Source organism: Terrapene carolina, unplaced genomic scaffold (assembly GCF_002925995.2).
Source record: "Terrapene carolina triunguis isolate 2854851 unplaced genomic scaffold, T_m_triunguis-2.0 Scaffold234, whole genome shotgun sequence".
In the NCBI taxonomy this organism is placed as follows: domain Eukaryota; kingdom Metazoa; phylum Chordata; order Testudines; family Emydidae; genus Terrapene; species Terrapene triunguis.
Genome location: NW_020664585.1, coordinates 4,758,153 through 4,781,805, shown reverse-complemented (window position 1 = coordinate 4,781,805; position 23,653 = coordinate 4,758,153). Strand labels below are relative to the sequence as shown.

The 23,653-nt window shown below is 45.8% G+C and overlaps 1 protein-coding gene across 1 annotated transcript in view; it reads left to right on the top strand.

The window, feature by feature from the left end:
- The window catches only part of RPH3A (rabphilin 3A), a 72,327-nt gene extending 53,834 nt beyond the window's left edge, over positions 1-18,493 (top strand). Inside the window, exons 10-20 of the mRNA XM_024196117.1 lie at positions 487-684; positions 2,220-2,299; positions 5,154-5,228; positions 7,937-8,046; positions 9,831-9,957; positions 11,131-11,187; positions 12,283-12,285; positions 12,483-12,634; positions 14,609-14,690; positions 16,934-17,030; positions 18,325-18,493. Of these exons, the coding sequence (XP_024051885.1) occupies positions 487-684; positions 2,220-2,299; positions 5,154-5,228; positions 7,937-8,046; positions 9,831-9,957; positions 11,131-11,187; positions 12,283-12,285; positions 12,483-12,634; positions 14,609-14,690; positions 16,934-17,030; positions 18,325-18,455 (1,112 nt within the window). The 3' untranslated portion in view covers positions 18,456-18,493. The remainder of the gene's footprint in view (positions 1-486; positions 685-2,219; positions 2,300-5,153; positions 5,229-7,936; positions 8,047-9,830; positions 9,958-11,130; positions 11,188-12,282; positions 12,286-12,482; positions 12,635-14,608; positions 14,691-16,933; positions 17,031-18,324) is intronic.
- Positions 18,494-23,653: the final 5,160 nt, after the last annotated feature.

The following is a 23,653-nucleotide window of genomic DNA, read 5'->3' as shown; positions in this document are numbered from 1 at the left end:
AGCTAGACAAATTTCAGACAGCAAGTAAAGCGTAAACGGAAGTGAGGGTCATTAACCGTTGGAGCAGCTTACCGGGTGTTGTGGTGGATTCTCCATCACTGGCAAGTTTTAAATCAAGATTGGATGTTTTTCTGAAAAGATCTGCTCTAGTGCAAACAGGAATTATTTTGGGGGCAGTTCCCTGGCCTGTTATCCAGGAAATCAGACTAGATGATCACCGTGGTCCCCTCTGGTCTTAGAATCTCTGAATCTATGAAAATCAAGTAGGATCACGAACTGTGCAGATCCAAATCCCAGGTGCCCAATAACCTTGATAAAACTGGCCTACCTGAACTTTCGAACACGAACAACTTTCATTCTTCACCTGGAACTTCTGGTCTCCAGTGCTGCACCCCATCTCATCAGGATCTCTATGTTCAATGCCTATTTTCTTTTGCACAGTGAGCCAGTCGATGGGCCCTCCCCAGACAGACCCGGCCTATTCAGCAGCGGCACCCAGGGATGAGAGAGGAGGTGGCGGTGGTTACTCGATGCCTATAGCCAGAGAGGAGAGGGCTCTGCGCCAGCCTGCCCCATATACGCAAGCTGCCGCCCCACCTGCACCATCTGCACCTGCACGTCAACTCCCGCCGCCTCAGGACGACGAAGAGGATGAGGCCAACAGCTACGATTCTGATGAAGCAAGTACGTAGCCTCGTGTCATACCGTCCGGCTCCGATACAGATGGGTTGTTTTGAGCCACATAAGAAAAGTAACAAATCTTGGGCCAGATCCTGAATTGTTGAGGACCTGCTTTTCCCTCTGGCTTCATCAGTGCTCAGTGCCCCTTATTCAGAGGGGGAGTGGAGATGGCTCAGAGGGCTGCGTTGTGGGAATGTGACTATAAATGTGAGGTCATCGGGTCCCTGCAAAGTGCACCTTGTGAGAAACTGTTCTATTTTTTATGTCGCCTTATACTCTTGAATGTTTTATATTTGGCAAAAAATGGGAACACTGTCCTTTTTAAGTGACTGCAGCTTTGATCCTCCGAGGCTCATGTCATGTTCCTGGCATCCACTAAGTGCTTTTAATGCTCGGTAAATAAGTAATCAGGGGGGAATTGTGCTATTTTGTGACTCCATTTCTCTCTGACTGAAAATAACAAACCATCTCCAAAAATTCAGCGTTTGAGTTGAATAATTCATCCTTTTAGGAAGGCGCCCAAGGGTCTAAGTGGCAACTCCATGCAACTTGGTTTTAAACCTTGAAAAAGGGGAAAGTCAAAAACTGAACTGATAATGTAGAGCCCCGTTAAAGGCACAGTATTTGCAGAGACTGAGAGGAGACTATGGCTCTGACCTAGAGCTAAATCCTGCAAACTTTCCTCAAGAGGCACTCCCATTGATGTCGACATGGCTTGCAGGATCAGGGCCCAGATTTTTAAAGCTATGTAGGTGCCTAAGCTTATGGCCCCAGGACCTTAGTTTATTTTACTCTCTCTAATATATGCTATTATGTAGCATGTGTGTAAATGCACATGTCCACGTTTGTACGCATATGAAAAGTAGTTCAGGTGAAGCCTCTTGTTTTCTTTAGCTGCATGAAATGCCAATAGACAGATCCATCTGTATAAAGGAGAGATCCTTGTGATTTCAATACTTCTGCACTAAGATTCCCCTCCCCCCCAATCCTAATTCATGAGCTTACTGGCCATAAGAGTGAAGATCAGGAACTCCAAGAAGGCATCACTTCATGGTTTCAGACCTTTTTCTGGGGAGAAGGACGAGGGTGGTTAGGAACCACGAGGCAGTGCATAAATATTAGGCAGAGAGGAAAGTGGCCATGAAGAAATTTAGTACAGTGGGAGCCCATGTCTAACATTTCCTCTCTCCAGTCAAATTTGGGTGAGCACCCAACGAAAGGAGTGTGCAGAACCCAGGCTGGAAACAACATGAAACTTCAAAATATTTTCTTGTTCCAGCGTGGAATGAAAACAAATTTTAGAACCTCGGGAGTTGCCATGAAATGGAATTGTCGGCTTGTCAGCTCTCGCTGGCATGGCAGAATGCGTGTTGGACTGTGTGGATACCCTCCCTTCCTTAGTGCTGCTCTGCCTTTGGTGCTAGGCGCCTCCAGGGTTTCATATTGGTATCGCTAGGCCGGGTGGATGAAATATCTCTAGTGGCTTTGTTCTTAATAAAACCATCTCTTCCCTTTCCCTCTCCCCTCTTGCTAATTAGCCACGCTGGGGGCGCTGGAGTTCAGTCTGCTCTACGACCAGGAGAAGAGCTCTTTGCACTGCACTCTCATCAAAGCCAAAGTAAGTGCGCCCTTGGAGCAAAATAAAATGACTGGGGAGTAGGCCGGCAGAGGCACCTGCTCGTTCTACGTACACAGGCCATTGTCCTCGCCTGGAAGAGCGTATTTCAGAAACACCTCTCTCTGTTTTCATACGCTCCCCAAGACCTAGTCTGGTTTCCACCTAACCGAATGCAATGGAACTGAAGCTAGTTCTGCCGCCATCTTTCTCTCCCCCCCCAGCCAGGCGACCCACACAGGCATTACTAACAAGGATGTGTGATATCCATTTCTGTAATAGCTGGGTGCTGGAGGTAACAATAATTCCCTTAAGGGCGAGGTGCAGGATTCTCTGTCCTTCCACCTCGCTGCAGACTTGGGAGGAGTTAGGGCTGCATTGGGCACGTCTAAGCTTCCTTCCAGCACTAGAGCGCCTACTGGTTCTAGAGAGATTCCCCATTCCAAGTGTAGGGAACATCTCAGAAACCTCTGCTGTCTCTAAAAGTGGCAGACGTGGTTTTTTCCAGTGTAGGAGGCATATGTGAGCCCCTGTTCTGCCACACAGGAAAAGGCAGATGGGAGGGTCTTGTATCGGGCCCTAAAAGGTAGCAAGGCACGGGCTCAGTCTGATGGCTAGTGGTAGCAAACTCTCCTGCTGAGCGCCCTCCTCCAAAAACAGTCTGTCCCTGGACACAGCAAGTTACAACGTGGGTTTCATCATCTGCTCTAGCGTCCCCCTCGCATGAATCTGCTGCAGTAGACGTGGGTAGGCAAGATAGCTAAGCCGCAGCTGCTTAAGGCCACCAGGTCCTTGAATAGGCAATTTCCAGTGTGATGTGTCTCTGAACTGGAATCCCTTTGCTGGGGAATGTCGTTAGGAGATGGACGAGAGGAAGTGATTATTTTTTGCAGCAGTTGAGCAGATAATGGAGACTTGAGCTGGCTTCAGAGGCCACGTGCCAGGAGCTGGCATCACATGTTTGACCTGAACCTAGCTGGAGGCAACCTATGCCTGAGCGTGCAGATGCGTGTTCTGGATAGGAGTGCATCCGAGAGCTGAGTGCGCTGTAATTACCCACCAGCTTGCTCAGGTTAATTGATTTCCCACAGCCATCTCGTGGGGTTATCGGGGTTATGTCTGCCCATGTGCAGCGGGTTGATTATAGCAACTGTAACCAGGACAGTTACTTGAGTTACGCTGAAAATAATCGGGGTAGTTCATTCCATCTCCTTTAACCACCTGCAACAGTCATTAGTACCTGGCTCTCAGAACGGAGCAGGGGCGTGCAGAGACGGCAGCAGACAAGTTAAGACGTCGGCCCTTTATTTCCATGATTCCTGTTTGTAATGATTCAGTCGACCTGCCATTTCTGTTCTTCCTATCAGGCAAAATCAACAACGTTTAGCTGCCATTGAGCGTATGTGCAGTGAAACCCCAAGCTCCAGCACTGTGAGCAATGTCTGACTAGGGCCGAAAACTCTTTCACTCCTGTTAAAATCGCAAAGCGGAGAAGTCCACAAAAGCTCTGAATTTAACAGCACAGATTCAGGTCTGAATCCAGAATTTGTTACTGTCGCTAGGTAACCCCACCGCCCGCTGACATTCACAGATAACGTACCTGGCTGCCCGTGCGCCCGCAGCACTCATATCGTATCTGGTTAGAGCAGGTGACGTCAGGCTACCCAAAGTACAGGCTGCCATTTCTCCATATTGCCTGATGGGAACGGGCTGCGCTCTGCAGTGAAAATTCCCCAAACCTCAGATCTGACAAACACGGTCTGATTTCCCATAGCAGTGAACATCTCAAACCGAAACACCTGACAAAGGCGAATATCCCGGTTAACTCGGAGGCAGTCCTATAGACAAAAGCCTAAATTTGCCAAAGCCACTAGTGATTTTGGGTACCTACCTTAAATAGGTCTGATTTCCAGAGGGTTCTCAGCACTTCTAGAAGATCAGGCCCCTTTTAAGGTGCCTTGACGTGGGCACCCAAAATCCCTAGCCATGTGGGAAAATGTAGGCCCAAGTGCTTTCTGCTGCAGCCAACTGTGTTTCAGTAGTTTGTGGTGAGGCCATAGGATGGACTTGCATCCCTAGTGCCTTGAGAAACAGGTAAAGTCCTGAAGCCTGATTCTCCTCCCTGCGTAGAACTCTGGTCGGTCCCGCTGAAGGTAATTGGGGATCCTGCAGGCCTGAGGGGAAACTGATGTTCACATTTCACCAGTTCTGTAGGGTGAATGCCATTGAATGCTCGAATTCCTGCTACCGCTGTCTTGTAGAGAAGGCTGGTAATTCCAGTGCGTAGATGTGCTGGTGGTAGTGAAGTGTGCAGCATTTTCCACTTTGAAAATGCCAACGTGCACCTCTGAACATGCCTCATCTCCTACTGCGTCCCAGCTTCCCGTTCATTCGCTCTCTCTGGAAGAGCTCAATCCTCTTACGTGTTCAGGAATGACTTTCTGGATGAAGGAGGTCTCTCCTCTTTGTGCTAAACATGCTGCTCCAGCGGTGTCATTTTGGGCTAGCTCTTCATTCCCTTTTGTAGGGGGATGAAGACATGGAGGCAAACGTTTGCTTCTTGAATGTGAGTTTGGAAGCTGGCTGGGGATAATGCAGATCTGTCCGTTAGGTCGCACAAGACTCAAACACAACGTGAGCAGGTCTATAGCGGAAAGTAGCATTGGTCTGATATTTAGAAGCTGGTTCAGTGTTGGGACTGGATATTGGGCTTTCCACTTATTCAGAACAAAGAGCCTTGCTTTCTCCAGCACATACCTTCCGTTCCCTTTATTAATTTATATTTCGTAATGAACTATTGCTAAATCCTTCTCCCCATTGTATTTAAAGATGGCTAACCCCCTTCATTATCTTTTAGGGCTTAAAACCAATGGACTCCAATGGTTTAGCTGATCCTTATGTAAAGTTGCACCTATTGCCGGGAGCCAGTAAGGTAAATATCTATCAATTCATTTGCTTAACTCTGTTACATTGAAACTGTGAACAAAAATATTACAGTACTGCTTTACAGTGGTGATTTTCCAAAGGACTGAGATGGCTAATTCCCATTAAAATTAATAGGAGCTTGACAGTCAAATCCTCTAGGCTTCTTTCGAAATCTCAGCTCACAGGCCTAAAAATATTCCACATGGAGAGAAAAACCTACAATGCTGCGTTAATCCTGAGTATTGATACTTTTTTAACTGAAAACAACAATAGCGTGGAAGGAACGAGAGCAGTTCGCAAAGGCAGCTGCTCTGTTGTTATTCGGAAGATTGCCTTGGTCTCTCCCCTCTGATTTCGGTACACAGTTGCTCCTTGCTGTTATACAGTACGTGACCTGCTCAAGAAAATGAAGTCTTGGGCCAAGCAACCTTCCTGACGCCTGCATCTCTTAGGATGAATGGTGATTGTAGACACTGTGATGTAGGTCCTGGGAAATCAGAAGTGTGAAACCTACAGTAACTCAGTAGAGATGAACTGCACTAAATGTGCTGCTATTCCCTGACACTCTCAAGAACTCACACAGGCCTTCTAGGATATTTCCTGTGCAATGGCTGCTCACTAACATTCAGCAAAAAGATGCTTTCTGGGGTCCAACCATGAGACGACCGATCTGAACACCCCTTGATACCGCTGATGTTCATATCTGGATGCAAACAGATGGGATTGGCTCAACGGGCTGAACTAAAACCCCAGAGCTGAGAACACTTGTTGTGTTGGAGAAGTTTGAATCTGATTGTTTTTTAATCATGTTAATTACGGTGATGCCTAAGGACCCACCAAGAGCGGGGCCCATGGTGGCAGGTCCTGTACTAACACAGAACAGCAGATTGTCTCTGCCCTGGAGAGTTTACAGCAGTACCCTCTGCACTGGCTGCTTCTGCAGCTGTTAGCTCTGACTGGTTCCTCCCAATCTGGATCTGGATTTTTCTTTGTCTCAGAGTCAGCTCTAGTCTTTTTGTTTTTCTCCTTTGGCACATTAAGATTAATTGGATTGATTGTGTTATTTACACCCCGTGTACCAAGCAGGCTCCTCCTCCACCTGATGACTGGCTTCTAATGCCCTCATTGCTGTTAAATAGAACCTTGCCCTTTGTCCCATTGAAGTCAATTCTGCTATTAGTGGAGCAAAGTGCTTATTATTGTAAGGATATCAATACCTCCTTAATTTTGGATGGAAATGAATAGGACACTGGTGAATAGGGAGAGGAATAGCTCAGCCTGGTGGTCTTTGTTAATGGATGAGTGTTCCCTGATTTCTGAGAGAGAGGGTGTCTTTTCGTATTGCCTTCGCTTTTGCATGTTTCACAGCAGCCTTGCGGAAGCGAGCAGCGTACAGAACATCTCGAAAGACGAATACCTAGTTAATGAGCACAGAGAAACTTCAGAGAAGGTGACATTGTTAATGCAACGCAAAACATCTGACACAAAATCTAATTATTACTGGAGTCTGAAAGATCAATTTTACTTTGAAGGTTTTGCGTGTTCTAATTAGAGCTGTGAAAAAAATCCAGCAAGTGAGTAAATGCACCAATTAGTTTCCTCATCAAAGAAAGCTCTCTGTAAACTCTTGCTCCCAGGACCAGCTGAATTGAATTCAGTGGAGAAAACGTCTAGGAAGAAATGAACATTGTTGGCCCATTGCCTAACAAATGTCTCTTCTGTTTCCTGTGGGGATTCAAAGATTTTTTTTCTCTCTCTTTGGCTGAATTGTACTCAAAGGAAATGACTGAGGTGCCAACCTCTTTCAAAATAATGTTAATAAAAAGTTTGTAATTTACACTTTATGCACTTTTGGTGTTTGAGCCATCTGATCTCAAACAAAAGAAACATTCCAGCACAACCACAAAATACAGTAGACAGAATCCATCCCTAGTGTAAGATCTGAGTAGTCTATGGGCTAGTCTTCCTTTCTCATCCTTTTTCTCATACATTGGGGAAAAATTCTCCAGTTAGAAGCATCTGGGATCTTGTTGTTAGCTTTAGGTGCCTCTGTTTATCCAATTCTCATCTATGGTGTATCTTTCTACTTCGCAACAGTGGAAGGAGGCTACTAATCTTGCCAAGCAGAGAATCCCGGCTAGATGTGGAATCTCGATTAGTAGGAATAATTTTCCCATGTGACACAAGAGATGCAGAAGCCAAGACTTTACTAACTTGGGAATCAGTTAATTTTCTGTTTGTACAAGGGCTGAATTGGCCGATAGGAAGTAAATATGAACAAGTGAGAGGGAGGCAAGAAAGTTCCAGCGTCTTAGGCTTTTCATTTACTTTAGGCCACAAAGTTCATTTTCCAGTGGGCTGTGCCTGATCTTCTAAACTGCCGTGGCATGGTAAACACCTCAACATCCTTTAGAAGAGGCCATGTGCATCTGGGTCAAATAATGAGGATTGGAGTTTGACTCTTAAATGAGACTAGTTTGGCGATTTTGGTTTACAGACATTACTTAAAAAAAAAATTAAAAATGTTAGGCTGTAATACTTTGCTTGGGTGAGTGGCCCCCAATGAAGTCAAATACAGGGGAACCATGGGACTGCTCATGTGAGGAAAGATCACAGGAGTGACCCACCGTTTGCATAACGGTTGACCCGGGACCATTTTAGGCTGCAGACAGTGTGTGTGATTAGTTCTTTGTTTTAATTTTTGAAACCCAACAGTCAAACAAATTGAGGACCAAGACTCTGCGCAACACTCGCAACCCCATGTGGAATGAGACCCTGGTGTATCATGGCATTACGGACGAAGATATGCAAAGGAAAACACTCAGGCAAGTTGAAGACAAAATCCCAGTGTCTTACACTGGGGATTACAGTGGACGAGAAGCTGGATATGAGTCAGCAGTGTGCCCTTGTTGCCAAGAAGGCTAACGGCATATTGGGCCGTATTAGTAGGAGCATTGCCAGCAGGTCGAGGGAAGTGATTATTCCTCTCTATTCGGCACTGGTGAGGCCACAACTGGAGTATTGCGTCCAGTTTTGGTCCCCCCCCCCAGTACTGAAAGAATGTGGACAAATTGGAAAGAGCCCAGCGGAGGGCAATGAAAATGATTAGTTGGCTGGAGCACATGACTTACGAGGAGAGGCTGAGGGAACTGGGCTTATTTAATCTACAGAAGAGAAGAGTGCGGGGGGATTTGATAGCAGCCTTCAACTACCTGAAGGGGGGTTCCGAAGAGGATGGAGCTAGGCTGTTCTCAGTGGTGGCAGATGACAGAACAAGGAGCAATGGTCTCAAGTTGCAGTGGGGGAGGTCTAGGTTGGATATTAGGAAAAACTATTTAATTAGGAGGGTGGTGAAGCACTGGAATGGGTTACCTAGAGAGGTGGTGGAAGCGCCTTCCTGAGGGTATGTCTACACTACGGGATTAATCCGAATTTAGATAATTCGAATTTGGGAAACAGGTTGTATAAATTCGATTGTGCGCGGCCACACTAAGCACATTAATTCGGTTTTTAACCACATTAATTCGGTGGTGTGCGTCCACACTACCCCATTAATTTAACCACATTAATTCGGTGGTGTGCGGCCACACTAACCCTAATTCGAATTAACAAAATCGATTTTGGCGCTACTCCGCTCGTCGAGGTGGAGTACAGAAATCGATTTTAAGTGCCCTTTAATTCGAATTAACTGGCTCTGTAGTGTGGACAGGTGAAGGGTTAATTCGGATTAACGCTGCTAAATCCGAATTAAAGTCGTAGTGTAGACCAGGCCTTAGAGGTTTTTAAGGTGCTGGCTGGAATGATTTAGTTGGGGATTGGTCTTGCTTTGAGCAGGGGGTGGGACTAGATGAACTCCTGAGGTCTCTTCCAACCCTAATTTTCTCTGATTCTATGAAAGTGCACTGTGATGGGGAACTATGTGTGTCTTCTGCACAGGGGTGAGTGTCATTCCCTGTAGCAGCACTTAAAGTTAGCTACCTTTGCACCCCTTTAAGAAATTGGGCAGAAGCAGAGCTGGATGAAAAATGTACGAAGGAACAGTTTTCCATCGGAAAATGCAGCTTAATCAAAACCACAATATTTCCTGGGGAGGTGTCGATTTTAGATGAAATTTTTGATGGAAGAAAGTCTTAACAAATTGTTTAGATAATGTCAAAATGTTTCACTTCTTTGTGTTTTATTTCCTTTAAACTTGCATACTATTATTTAAACAATATATGGTCTATTTAATATTAAATATTGTATATTCTATTTTGACATCAAAATGAAATGTTTACCTTATTGAAACTAGATATTTTCACATTATTCTAGCAAAATATTTCAGTGGTTCTGAATTGACGTTTTTCAGAATTTCCATTCTGCAGGAAATTTCAAAATTTTGGCTTTTTGCTCTGAATTGGAACAAATTTAAAAATGTCAGAATTTCTTGAGGAATGGAAATTCTGTTTTCCAACCAGCTCTGGTCAGAAGTTAAATCGAGGCTGCTTGATTTCGCAGGTATCTTAGATGTGAGATTTTTAGGGTTTGCGGTCTACATTACTCCACAGAGTCTGAGCTGGGAAATGCTCCAGCCCATTCAATATTAGGTCCTTTTTCTTGTTCAATTCAGGATCTCGGTGTGTGATGAAGACAAATTTGGCCACAATGAATTTATTGGTGAAACTCGAGTTTCTTTGAAGAAACTCAAATCCAACCAGAAAAAGAACTTCAACATCTGCTTGGAGAGAGTAATACCGGTAAGTCTCGTGAAGTTTTGCTATGTTGTCATTACTTCGGGTGCTGGATATAAAAGTAGCATTTAATGGACTTTGGAGTGACAGTGAATTTGAGACTCCTGCGTGGCTATGTGATCTGTGAAAGTGAAGGTCTCTGTGAAGGTGTTCAGAACCTTAGGGTCAGTTTCTGGTCTCAGTTGCGGCAGTATAAATATGAAGTAACTCCATTGTAGGCCGTCATGGAGATCAGAATCTGGTCCAAGCACTACCTAGCCTGTAGATGTGATAGGACAGTTCTTCAGTGCACTGGGCACTCTGTTCCATGGACTAGCACAAGTCTAATTTATAAGATATTATCCCCCCTGCACCCCGAAAACATCCTGTGATGTGGACAAAGGGCAAAACTCTGCTCTTGGATCTGCATGCTGTCTCTTGTACCCTGGTCTCCCAGAGACAGTTCTGTAAATGTAAGAAGAGCAGCGTAACAGAGCTGAGATCACTACTTTAGGATTGAGAGCAGATTTTTGCTCACAGGCTTTAAACAAGGAAAACTAGGCAAATTGCTGAGGTAAGATCACTAATAGTTCTAGCAGGAACCTGTCTGACCACCCTATGTGGAGTTCCTGTCCAACTGTTTAAAACTAGAGAAGGAATCCTAGATAAAGGACTGACCCCATGAGCGAATAGCATATTGCATGCTCCTGTGTACAGCTTTGGAGGCGAAGTGGAATATGGGTGGCTTCCTTCCCTAGAAATAACTCATATGGACGCCCACAAGCTGCTTTAAATAGTTCGGTGGCCTGTAGCTCTCCTGACAAGAGAGTGCCCTGCAATCCAGTATCCTACCACAATTTTCCAGAAGGGAACTTAGGTGAGATGATTGAGTACGTGGGTGGGGAAAAGATTGCACTCTTGTGTGCGTGGAATAGATTCAGATCTATGGCTCTGGCCATCGGAAAATAGGAATAAAGAAACTCTTGAAGTTCGATGGGTGGACAGAAGCCACATCACTCGCTGAAGAGTCTGTAGGTGTGTGGGACAAATTCACCCCTCTCCACCCCCGAGGTCAGTGAGTGGGGCACCGTGGCTGAGTTTGACCTGTTGGGTGTGTGCATGAATATTGTTTCTGTAGGGAGAGGTCTCTCTCTGCCTGTGGAGTTATTAAAGGGAATCTCTCTTTGTTTCTATTCCAAGATGAAGCGGGCTGGAACAACCAGCTCCTCTCGTGGGATGGCACTGTATGAAGAGGAGGTAAGATGCTGTGCTGCCCTGCTCCTCTGGTTCTGCTTTCAAAGGGCATCCTTAGCTAAGGGGCGAGAGGCCCCGTTTTCTATCCTTTTGGTGCCACTAGTGAATGATAGCTTTTTTGTTTTATAATCCCACTTCCAGAGCCTCTCAGCAGCTGCTTATTATGCAGGTCACCTGCGCAGGGCCATAGCGAGAGTCATGCTGCAGTCGGAGGTGTGTTTGCCAACATATCCGCTCTCCGTAAGCTAGCTAGCTCGAGGGCTGATAGCAGTCAAGCCCCAGCAGCGTGGATTACCGCCGGAGTACGTAGCCAGGGTCCTGGGTGAGCTTGCACATACTGCGCTGCCTCAGCTTTACTGCTATTGGTACTCGCGCTAGCTAGAGTGACACTATCTTGGGTATAGCTACACGTGCTGCAATCCCGTCTCTGATTGCCGTGTGGACGTACCCTGAGAGTGCACTGCTTCCCTGTTATCGGCCTCTTGAGTGAGTAACAGAATTGCTCTCCTGATGCCCCCAGTATAGAGCCAGCTGGGGTGTGGGATCCCAAGGTCATTCCTGAGCCCAGGTCTCTCACGGGGGAACCCATCATGCTACCAGTTGGGTGGGACGTGCATATCTCTCTAGTGCCAGCTCAAATGTCTAGTCGTGGTGCTGATGCTAATAGTGGAGGTGAGTTTCTTTGACTGCTTTGCAGGCCTGGAGGACTCAGGCATTTCCCCCATGAGCCGTTTCAGACCCCGCGTGACAAGAGGGGAGGGTTAGTTAATGGTTGTAGAAGGCGCTGCCGAAGTGCCAAGTGGGAGGTGGAAATGTTACACGTGTGGTCTCTCTCCCCATTCTGCCTTCAGAGCATCTGCTTGCCAAGGCCCTTTCAGATTGTAGGTTCATTCCAACCTGAACCTGAGACTAACAGGTGCCATGTGTGACCCCCGGACAAAGCGAAACCAGCTACAACTTTCTTGCCAAACCATTGAATGGGGTCTGCCGAGTTTAACCTAACTGACACATACAAACCTTTTCAATCCTTATCGAATATAAAAAATAGAATCCTAATAACTGGGCGTGGCTTCTGCACATTGTATTGGTCACCTTCAGCAAGTAGGTCCCTGTGCTCAAACACTTCCTCGCCTTCTTTTGTCATCTCTCGTGGTCCCTTTTCAAGCTTTTCCCTTAGTCATTTCCTCTTTCCTGCACAATGGATTATGGTGAGTCCCTGGCTCCAGTATTCCCGTGTGGGTGTGTTTCTGGTCTCTCTTATCCCAGTCCCCACTCACTCCTCTGGCTTTCTCTTGTAGGTAGACCGTGGTGGTGATGTGGAAGAACGAGGAAAGATCCTCGTGTCCCTCATGTACAGCACCCAGCAGGGAGGCCTGATTGTTGGCATTGTCCGTTGTGTCCATTTAGCTGCCATGGATGCCAATGGATACTCGGATCCTTTCGTTAAACTGTAAGTTGGAGCCCAAAAGTTCTGAAGTGTTTGTTGTGCCATCGCGCGGGGAGCAAACTCAACGATGGAGTGTGTGCGAGGGGGGTTACCTTAAAGCCTGGTTATTGTCAGAGGAATAACTCGGTGAAACATGATGGCTTCTAATTCTGTAATGTACCTGCTCCGTGAATTTCACTGCCCGAAATGCGGCTTAACTGGCATTATCGCTGAAAAGCCCATACAACAGTGGAAGGGTAAAATGGATTCTATCCAGCTTCATGCACAACCAATGACATTGTCAGGTGAACTGTAACTGCAGGGTCTTCGGGATTGCAATGAGGCATGCTGCCATTCACACGGCGCAAATACATACACACTACGTGGGCTTCTGATGTGCCTTTTCCATGTGCATTCCAGAGTGATTCCAAACTCAGGTTCTGATTCTTCACTCCTCAAGACACACCAGGGTAAAACGGCTGTAGCAGAGTGGAGAATCAGGCCCTCAGTAGCTGACCCATTGTGATTGAAGTCTTGATAATCGTGTGGTATAATACACAAAACAATCTCGCCATTGGCTGCGGGGCATGGTAGTGCATACGAGATTTGCTGTTCATCCCTGCTGCCCAGATTCTGACTTGTCCCATGCCCTTGCCATGAGCAGAGCCAGGCTGGCCTTTACTGCACTTCATGGTGGTGATGCCTCACTGCATCTGGAAATATGCGTTTTTTTAACAATAACTCAGTTACATGTGACACTGCAAGAGGCAGGAAGAACACAGTTTGTTGTTCACATTCTCCGCTCAATGCAAAGTCAAATGACATGTAATCAATTTGTAAACTGGGCAAATTTTAATCTGAAACTCTTAATCCGGAATAGATATTCCAGTTATCCTTTCAGGCTAGAACTTCCCTCTACATCTAAACCACATATATTTTTTTCCCCCTGGTCATTTTCCATTTCCTTTCTCCCCTTCCAACAAGAACACTTTCCCCCTAAAAAATGAAATTAAAAACACCGATAACCCCTGCCCATAGCGATCTGCAAGTCTTGTTTGCTGTTCAACAAAGTTGAATGTTTTTCCTCTGATGTCGTGCTTTATTCTCTCTCATGCTCAACAAATAGAACACTGAGATTTTTACTTTCAAAGGTAATTTAAACAAAGATTTAATTAACACAAACTGTACAATTTAGCATTGAGTTTGGACTGGACTGTTAAGACAGCTAATTGTTTCCATACTTATAAGTAAAATGAATTCAGTATGCTAATCTGTGCTTCATTAAATGCTAATTGATTATCAGTAGTAGTTGGGTTTTTTTTCAAGTCTCTCTAGACTAGTTTGCGTTTGCGCACTCTTGAAATGCTCAGGAACAGAGGCACAATGGAATAGCTCGCCATGGAGGTTAAAAGTGGTTTGGCATCATATAATAACCAATTTGTCTACTACTTGTCAATGTCATGATTATTTCAGCCTCTCCACACTTGTAGCCCTCACTAGCATCAGTGAAGCCCTTTTCGAGTTGTACGTGTATTTCCAGTTTAGTCCCTTGGGCATTTTAACACTCCTCTTTCTTTGACCATTGCAATTTTCCATCGAGGTGCCTTGTGAGAAAATTGTGGAGCAAGTTACAAATAAACTGCCTCAGTGCGATCTCTTCTACAAGCTGGTTCTACAACCGATCCAAGTGAGAGGGGTGCTAGCTATTCGGAGTTAGCATGATTCTTTTTAAAGGTTGTCTTTCTAATCCTAAGTACCAACAGTGCATCTATATACAGAGATTTATGCTGAATTCAGTAACCAGTGCAAAGTGAATCGTTCTAGTCTTAGACTTTAACCTGATGATCGGAAACAGGTTTTTTACTCATTTTGTGATTTTGATTAAGTTTTAACTTCCTCAGCTATTGTTCTTCCAGTCCAGAAACTCCTTTTTCTTTAGCTTGCAAGCTGGCTCTGTTCATTCACTTCGCTTCTAAACTGCATTTATGTTGCTCCTAGTTGGCTGAAACCTGACATGGGGAAAAAGGCCAAGCATAAGACGCAGATTAAAAGGAAGACCTTGAATCCCGAGTTTAATGAGGTAAGGATGGATCCATTTTTTTTAAATGGGACAAACTATTAATTCTTTGTGCGTGTGAAACACAAGGCATTGCCATTTCTGTCTTCAAACTGTTCAGGGATATTTCTGAAATAAATGAGTACAAAGTTAATCACCACCTATGGAGGAGAGGATTATAATTCAAAATGTTCTGGACAAACTGGAGAAATGGTCTGAAATAAATAGGATGAAATTCAATAAGGACAAATGCAAAGTACTCCACTTAGGAAGGAACAGTCAGTTGCACACATACAAAATGGGAAATGACTGCCTAGGAAGGAGTACTGCGGAAAGGGATCTGGGGGTCATAGTGGATCACAAGCTAAATATGAGTCAACAGTGTAACGCTGTTGCAAAAAAATCAAACATCATTCTGGGATGTATTAGCAGGAGTGTTGTAAGCAAGACACGAGCAGTAATTCTTCTGCTCTACTCCACACTGATTAGGCCTCAACTGAAGTATTGTGTCCAGTTCTGGGCGCACATTTCAGGAAAGATTTGGACAAATTGGAGAAAGTCCAGAGATGAGCAACAAAAAATATTAAAGGTCTAGAAAACATGACCTATGAGGGAAGGTTGAAAAAATTGGGTTTGTTTAGTCTGGAAAAGAGAAGACTGAGAGGGGACATGAGAACAGTTTTCAAGTACATAAAAGGTTGTTACAAGGAGGAGGGAGAAAAATTGTTTTTCTTAACCTGTGAGTATAGGACAAGAAGCAAGGGGCTTAAATTGCAGCAAGGGAGATTTAGGTTGGACATTAGGAAAAACTTCCTAACTGTCAGGGTGGTTAAGCACTGGAATAAATCGCCTAGGGAGGTTGTGGAATCTCCATCATTGGAGATTTCAAGAGCAGGTTAGACAAACACCTGTCAGGGATGGTCTAGATAATACTTAGTCCTGCCATGAGCACAGGGGACTGGACTAGATGACCTATCGAGATCCCTTCTAGTCCTATGATTCTATGAGTCAGGAATCGGGGCAGCCTAATTGAAGCATTTGATATTTTGGCCTTATCTCCTTGATCGGGGAGAAATATACATGCTAGATCAATCTCAATAATTCAGTGTCGTCTCCCCCTCTATGAGAGAGCGACTGATCTAACTAATCATGATTCTACACCACAAGTACATGCTGAGATCTCTGCATTGACCGAATCAGAGGCTCCAGTATAACCTAGTCTCTTCCCACAATACAATTTGGGCTAAGTGAGCAGTGAGCAGCAGGAGTTATGTTGTCCCTAGCTGGAAAGCTTTTGGGGTGTGATCAGTTTCATAACTAGCTTCCAAATGCTCGAAACTCCTGGGAAGGAGTGCATTGTAAATGAAGATTGCTCAGATGACATTGGCCAGGAACCGACTGCTGTCCCCTAGGTCAGACCTCTTCTCACCATACTCTCCTGCTGCTGGAAAGGACCATGGTTAAAACATCTCTGAAACGTATGGATTATTATTATAAAAAACCCCAGCGATGACACACAAGCTCCTTGTAAGACATTTTCCCTTACAAACGGAGGTACTTTGCATCCTCGATCCCCGTTGGCATCCAGGAGAATCGGGAGCACCCCGCACCTTTCAGGGCTGGGTTGTGTGACTGGTCTCCAGTTTCTCCATTGGCTTTAAAAAGGCAGCATGGTGCTCCTCGGGCAGCTGTTCGAAGCGAGGCTCGACTCAGGAGCAAAGGACGAATGCAGTTCCCCCATGACTGATCCTTCGCTATGTCTGGAGATTGCGCTGAAAGGAAGAACAAGTTCCCGCCATTCGAGCCTTGGATTGAGGAGGCTTTGCTACTGTGCGACTCGCAAAATGACTCACAGGGTGGCCTAGTGGTCGGAGCAGGAGACTGGCAGTCCAGACTCCTGGGAGGGAAATCCTGGCCCCACTGATTTTTCAGAGGTGAGAATCAGGCCAGAGTTCACCTCTGGCTCTGGAGTTGGCCAGTCTGTAAAATGGACAATCCTTGCACCTCACCGCGGCCTAGATGTCCCCTTGATAGGGGCCTTGCAAATGCTTATGATAGTTATAAGGGGGGAACTTACCATGTAAGTGCATTTAGATCCAAGGATATGAGCCACAGTCAAAGAGCAGAGTATGCTTATTTGCTAGCATTTTATTAAATCTCTGTGAGGGTCTTTTAAATTCAGTGTGCACAATAAGCTTTAGAATGTAATGCTTCCTTAGATTCTTCTGGGGTTTTGGTGTAATTTTAATACTTTGTGTGCTTTCCAGGAGTTTTTCTATGACATAAAACACAGCGATCTGGCCAAGAAATCACTGGACGTATCGGTCTGGGATTATGATATTGGCAAATCTAACGATTATATCGGTGAGTTACAGGTCTGTCTACTCTCTGCTGATTGATGGGAACAGGGTGTTTCCCTACAGTCACTCTGAGGTCACACACAGCGCCAGGTCAGAGGGGAGAGGCAAAGGATTGCTGACAGTTGGCCAGCTCTGCTTTGGAATCTGGAAGTGACCAAGGTGCTGGGTGTGATTAAAAACTGCAGGCACTTTGGCGGGGAGGGTGCTAAGAATGGGTTGGGCTTATCGGAGCCTGGCTGCAGTCTCTCTGCCACAAAGTGCTCTCTCTGTATTTGAAGTGTTCGGTGATTTTAAATGACTCCCCTGTCCTTAGCTCCTCTTCAGTGCTCTGAAATACAAATCAGTTCCATTTTAAGCATTGAAGTAGGACCTCGTGGGCAGCAGGTCCGGTGACTCAGTTGCGACTCCTCATGTTGCACCATTGTATAGAGGACCTGGGCTCACGAGCGGATTCTGCTCTGGGCTGATTTTATAAAATTTGCCCATTTGACCCCTTTTTTTGGTCGGCACCTTTTTCGAACTCTCACTTGGTGGCCGGCTCTAGGTCAGAGTAACCTGGGGAGCAGGGAAACTTCAGGCCAGATTGTGGCCTTTCTGCAGACAGGCGGGCGCCTAGACAGCTCTGCTCTCAGCCATATGCATTGAGCAGGGAGGAGCCGGAGCCCAGTCGCTTAAAGGAAGGGGAAGGTGGTATCAACAGTGATGCTAGACCCCCCCAATATGGGCGTGGCTATCACCCTGCCCCTCTTCTGCCTGCACCCTGTACATAAATATCAAAGGAGCTGAACCTGTGAATGCGGCTCCTGTATCCCAGCAGGATCGCGCCACAGGAAGAACTTCTCCAGCTACAGCTGCAGGGTACTCTAATGTGCATCTGGATCTCCCATGCCACACTACTTCCGCTGGGTTAAGCCAACAATAATAGGAAGAGGGGTTGTAGGATGAGAACATGGTTTGAAAAACTAAATATTTCGTGTTAGGCTATTCAGAACTCCTAGGGTCTAACCCTGCCCTGCTGTCCAGGCTGTCCTGTGTGGAGGGGTGGGGTGAGGGTCTCCCACGGGGGCTCCATTTTAGACGAGTTTTGGTTGTCCGTGGTGCTGCCTCTATTTTGTGCTGACTAGAAGACCCCAGTCTCCGGAGCTTGTCAGTCTGAGGCCTTTTGCCAGCATTAAATTCACATGAAATTTTAAACTGGGGAGGAAAAAAAGAAATACAGAAAAAAGTGGCACCATGGAGACGGGTAATTGGAACCCTGGTGTCTTCTTTTGACTATCCTGCCTGCTTCTTTCCTCCAGGCGGATGTCAGCTGGGCATCACCGCCAAGGGGGAGCGTTTGAAACACTGGTACGAGTGTCTGAAGAATAAGGATAAGAAAATTGAACGCTGGCACACTTTACAAAACGAGAACCACGTTGCAAGCGATTAAGGTCCCCAGCACAAGTCTCTCTGAAGTCCACATCCTCAGCCAAGTCACAGTAGATTCCCAATGTCCGTCTTCCGAAGCCGATGCTACACGCCTTGCCTACGTCTCTTTGGATCCCAGGAACGTTCTGCTGCCCTGTCTCCTTGACGCCAGCATCCTCTGTTCACCATTCTCATCCCAAAGACCAACCTGGATCTTGTGTGTTCACATCCATTTCTGACTAGTGCATCATTCTGATGTATGATTTTGTCAAGCAATAGCCACACACTGAGGATTTTCATTTGTCTTCATTTCTCACCAGTCTAACCTGCATCATAATATTGCTTCCTATTCTGTTTGTTGACGATATTTGTGCTTGAGGTGGTGTTTCACTTGGGTGCTCATTGTTCTGTCCTCATTAACCCAAGTGCGTTTATTTTTATCTCTGCCTGTCTCTTTCCACTCCTCTCATTTTCTCTTCGCCAACTGAAATACTTTTAACATCAGTTCTGTCTATTGGGATGCACAGTCATTGAACCTACCCTATTATTGTTTTCAGCATGTGGTGGGGGAGCAGCATCGGACAGTTCAGTTCATTTGATATCAATACCTCAGTTGCAATAAGCAAAAGGCTGTTTGTTCTGCGCTGGGTTTGGTTATAAACATAACTTAGTAACTGCATTTCCACTGATATAATCCGGAGAGTACTAGGTATTTGGCTTCTTTTCCAAAGGGAACATTTTTGCAGTGTATAGAGCTAGCAAACGGGGTGGTAAATACTTTTGAGTTTTTACAGAAAGGACACTGAGTATTATGGCATTTAAATAAATAACTGGAGATAGAGAGCCACCTTCTGCATGGTCATTTTGGAAACACCAGATTTGAGTTTTGGTTTGTTTCAGACACAATTAATTTTGGAACTAGGAACCTGCACATGCTCTTACTATAGGAATCCTTCCTTGTCTTAGACTTGGGACCACCTCCCATTCCACTGAATATGGCTACATAACCTAGCAAATACATCTATTTTGGGGGCTGAATTTGTTAAGCTCTCTTGAGACAGTATTTTCTGTTTCATAATAATTTCATAAATGTTCATTTTACCATCTGCAGATGGGAAAACATTTCCTAAGGAGTTGATGTGTTTAAGTATTTGTTTTCCTTTTAAAATACAGCACTTAATGAAATTATCTGGGATAGTTAGTGGTCTTCCAACTTCAATTTTCTGGTGGGTTTCCTTTTATTATTGCACAAAATTCAATCTGTGCTAAATTTATTGTTTGTGGGTATTTTATTTCATATCAACAAAAGGAGAGTCGACAAGCTCTTGAATTGATATTGATCTTTTTGATACCCGTCTGATCCATCTGCTGTTTTGTACAACCTTCAAGCATAGCAATGTCAAGATTAGTACAGTAAGTACTCCTGGACTATATGGTCGCTCAGCTACAAACTTAGCATGCTAAACAAAACCTAAAGACCTTGGTTCAGGCTGTCATCCCAAGCCGCCTTTGCAGGCTGTTGCTCTCCTCTCTGCTACGGTGGTGGTGTTGTGTGGTGTATTCTGAACTGAGCTGTACCTCAGTGTCCTTTAATTTTTTATTTTGATGAGTTATTTTCTTATTCTTGGCTTTTTTTCAGTGGAATTTAATAGTACTAGTCATTTGCAATGAACATCTTTTTATAAAGCTTTAACTTCACAGACAGAGGGGAAAATCCAACCCTCTATCCCGCATGAAGGTTTCAATGGGCTGTCACCGTACTGTATTCCTGTGATGTGCTTTTATACAGAAGAAACTATAGGCTAATAATTCTCCTACCTGGAATCCTTAGCTTTCTTTACTCGCCGTTTCTTTTAGAGCCTTGAGACCGCGGGGGCAGTCCCTGCAAGTGAAGGAAGTGCATTGCTCAACTGAATAACCTCACTCCTAACGCATCGCCAGATCGTGGGCCCTGCGCATGTCTCCTGAGCTGCTGTTTTAGTTTGTGGATTGTTTCTTGTCCTCTTGTGCAGTGTGATTCTTTTCCGCTCGTAGAACATAGGTGTATAGTGTTCCAGGGAGTGCTGGCTCCTGTGATCATTTAAATGTCCATGGGATAAAATCGAGATGAGTTTTCTCTCTCTTTCTCTCTCTCTCTCTCCCCCCCCCCAGGTGAATAAAGCTCAGTATTGTTTGCATTGTTCTGATTAAAACCAACAAAGGCTTTCTGCTCCCTCAGACCACCCATCCGCACAACATTGCAGGACGCTGTTGCTCTGGGCCAAACCACTGCCAGCTCACAGCCGTGGACTGTTGCACCATTGATTTGATAAGGGATCACATCCAGACCTGGTGCATGTCCCCTCCCCTCTTTCGACAGGCAGGTGGCAATGCTAATGTTTATGGTGCCTTCTTTGGTTCCCCTTCCCCCTCTGACTGCCCCTCCTCCCCCAGCTGTGATTTCAGGGGGCTAGTCTTTTCTCTGCCTTAGAGTGGGTGGGTCCGTGCGGCAGGCATTTTATTGTTCATTCAGGTCAACCCAGAGCATTGGAGTTGGGCCCACGATGTGAAGGTCACATCCTGACCTTTCCCAAGGCTGGGGGACTCGGAGCTGGGTTTTTGGCTAAGGAACCTGCATGTCTATTCAGCCCTTCTTCCCTTTTCAAGATGGTAGTGCCGTCTGCCCCCTGAGGTGACTGGTGTACTGAACAGGGCATACAGGCCGGGCCCAGCCTCTCTGAGCTGAATCTACCTGGACACTTGCGTGAGGGAGGGTCCACTGAAATGTATAGGAGCCCTGCTAACTTCCTTTCCTCGGATTTCTCTCTGGCACTGCACCAAAGGAGACTAGGCCATTCCCAGTGCGAATGAATCCTGTCCTCTTCTCAATCAAATCTCCTTCACAAGAGCTGCCACTCACGTCCAGGGGGAGCCGTGCCCATACACAGACCTTGAGGCTTATCAGTGTCCTTTGACATCAATGGAAAGACTCCCAGCGACCTCACCGGGTATCGGATCGGCTGCCCTGTGTATTTGGTAACTACCCCATGGAAGTTCCTGGATGCCACATTCTCTGCCTGTGCTGGGCTCAGGAGAGGGACAGCAGCCTGTCAGTTCCTGGCTGCAGCGTTTCTTCCTTGATGTAGTGCAGGACTTCTCTTTGTCCAGTGTAAAAACAAACTACGGCTCATAATGCAATGGCAGAGCAGCCTTCCAGCGCACGGTGCGCCTTCTTGGCAGAATGGATAGTCAGGCTGTTTCAGGCAGGCAAGGTTCTCTCTCCTTTTTTGTTGCGGGTAATCACCTTGACCAGGCTCTGCAAGATATAGCAAAACACAAGGGATAGCATCTTGCTCCAGAGCATCTCCTCAACAATCCTTACGGGCTCTTTCTTCATTCTGGAGAGCTCGGTTTTCAGGGCTTCTTGTTGAAGCCCCAGCTCTGTTGCCTGGAAACTCATGCCTTGAGCCAGAAACCACTTGAACCACCTGCAAAGGTTCCTTCTGGACAAGGGACCCAGCTTCTTGGAGACCCCTGCATCAGCCCCTTCGGGGAGGGGTGGGGGTGGAAAGCCTTCCTGAACGTGGTAATGGAGGAACCTAACTTTACTCTAGGGTTTACAGTGAAACAGCCGGACTGGTTTACTATGACCAAAATGTCTCAGGCTAGAACAGTGCAGGTTTGAAGCCTCCTTTGGGAGTAGACAGACTTCCACAGGAAATTGCCCCACGGTCATTAAAGCGCACACTTGATGCCGGGGTGGCCAGTAAAAGGTAAGACCGCAGCGTCGAGAAGATTTGCAAGGCAGCATAGGGAAATGCTCACAATCTTTCCCCAGATGGGACACCTTTTGCAGATGCACTTCTGATTGTACAATCCAAATCTCTGGGGAATATGATCGCATTTCTATCAGCCTCTTCTGCTTGACCAAGCAATGATGATTATTGAGGGCCTGTCAGCTCTGGTTTGAAGGGATGGAGACAAGGGAATTTTTCTCTACATTGGTACATTTATTTTCGGCATCTTAGATCCAATGCCCCACACCGAGACACCCTTCCTAATTTATTTCAGAGCAATTTGGCCTGGGGGGGGGAGGGGTTCAGTGTTTTGAATGCAGTACAGTAATCGCTCCACCCTCTTCCTTTCCCTGGGTTAGACTCACTCTTCGGTGTGCATCTATAGTGCTGCTTTCTCAACTCCTTTTGAACACGTGAGTGGGGTTCAGAAGTCAAAGCTGCTTTAAGGACAGAGGAATCCAGGAAGGCAGCCCCCAATCCCCAGTGAAGTCTGGGTTGTGAATGGCCGTTCGTTGCAAGTAGCTGGAATACCCGGCAACTCCAAGCTGGTGCCGCTGTGATGCAGAATAGAAACCCTCAAGTCCAAGAGCCTCTTTCAGCCAGTGGGACCAGTTGAAAGCAGAGGGCCTGATTCTTTGCTGTTCTGCACCTCGTGTCCTCATTTACGCCGTGCTAAGAGGGCATAAAACACTAGTGTTTGTGTACCGGCTGCCTAGGCAATTTGCACTAGTGTGACTGCCAAGACACACTACAAGGTAACAGAGACTCAGGCCTGGGACATGAGTCGTTGCTCTGGGACACTAAAACTGATTTAGAAATGTGTGAGATCTCAGAAATAGTTAACGCCAGCTCTCTTAAAAGCACGTTTTGCAGAGGAACTCTTGAGATCAGAGTTCCTGCCACAGCCCTGAAACATTTCTCTCCAAATATTAACCTAGTTCCCATTGAGACGTATTTATTTTTCTCTATAGTTGGGTGAAGAAATTCTGCCCAGTTTTTTCTAGGCCCTGTGTCAGGAAAGCACTGAAGCACTTGCTTAAATCCACTGTCTTCAACTTTAAGCATGTGCCTAATTTTAGGCACATGCTTAGGAGCTTTCCTGAATGAGACCTTAGTGCCCTCCCTAAATTTGTTTGTTTAAAACCAGCTCTGATGTTGTGTCCCCCATTGAGAAACTTTGTATCTCCCTGAGGCTTAAGCCCTGTTTCCATAGCGATACACAAGGTCAGTTTATCTGGCCATTCGGAATAGCTGATCCTTGAAGCCAACGGCAATTGCATCACGCAGGGTCATGGCCACAGATTCTCCAGTCTCTGTTTCTTTATGGCCAGCCCTGGCTGCATTGTCTCCATTGTTAGAATAGACTTTTTTTATATTAGGGTGATCAGAGCAGTTCACCATACTCACTTGTGGTCTCGCTAACCCATTACGCACATTTAGCTTA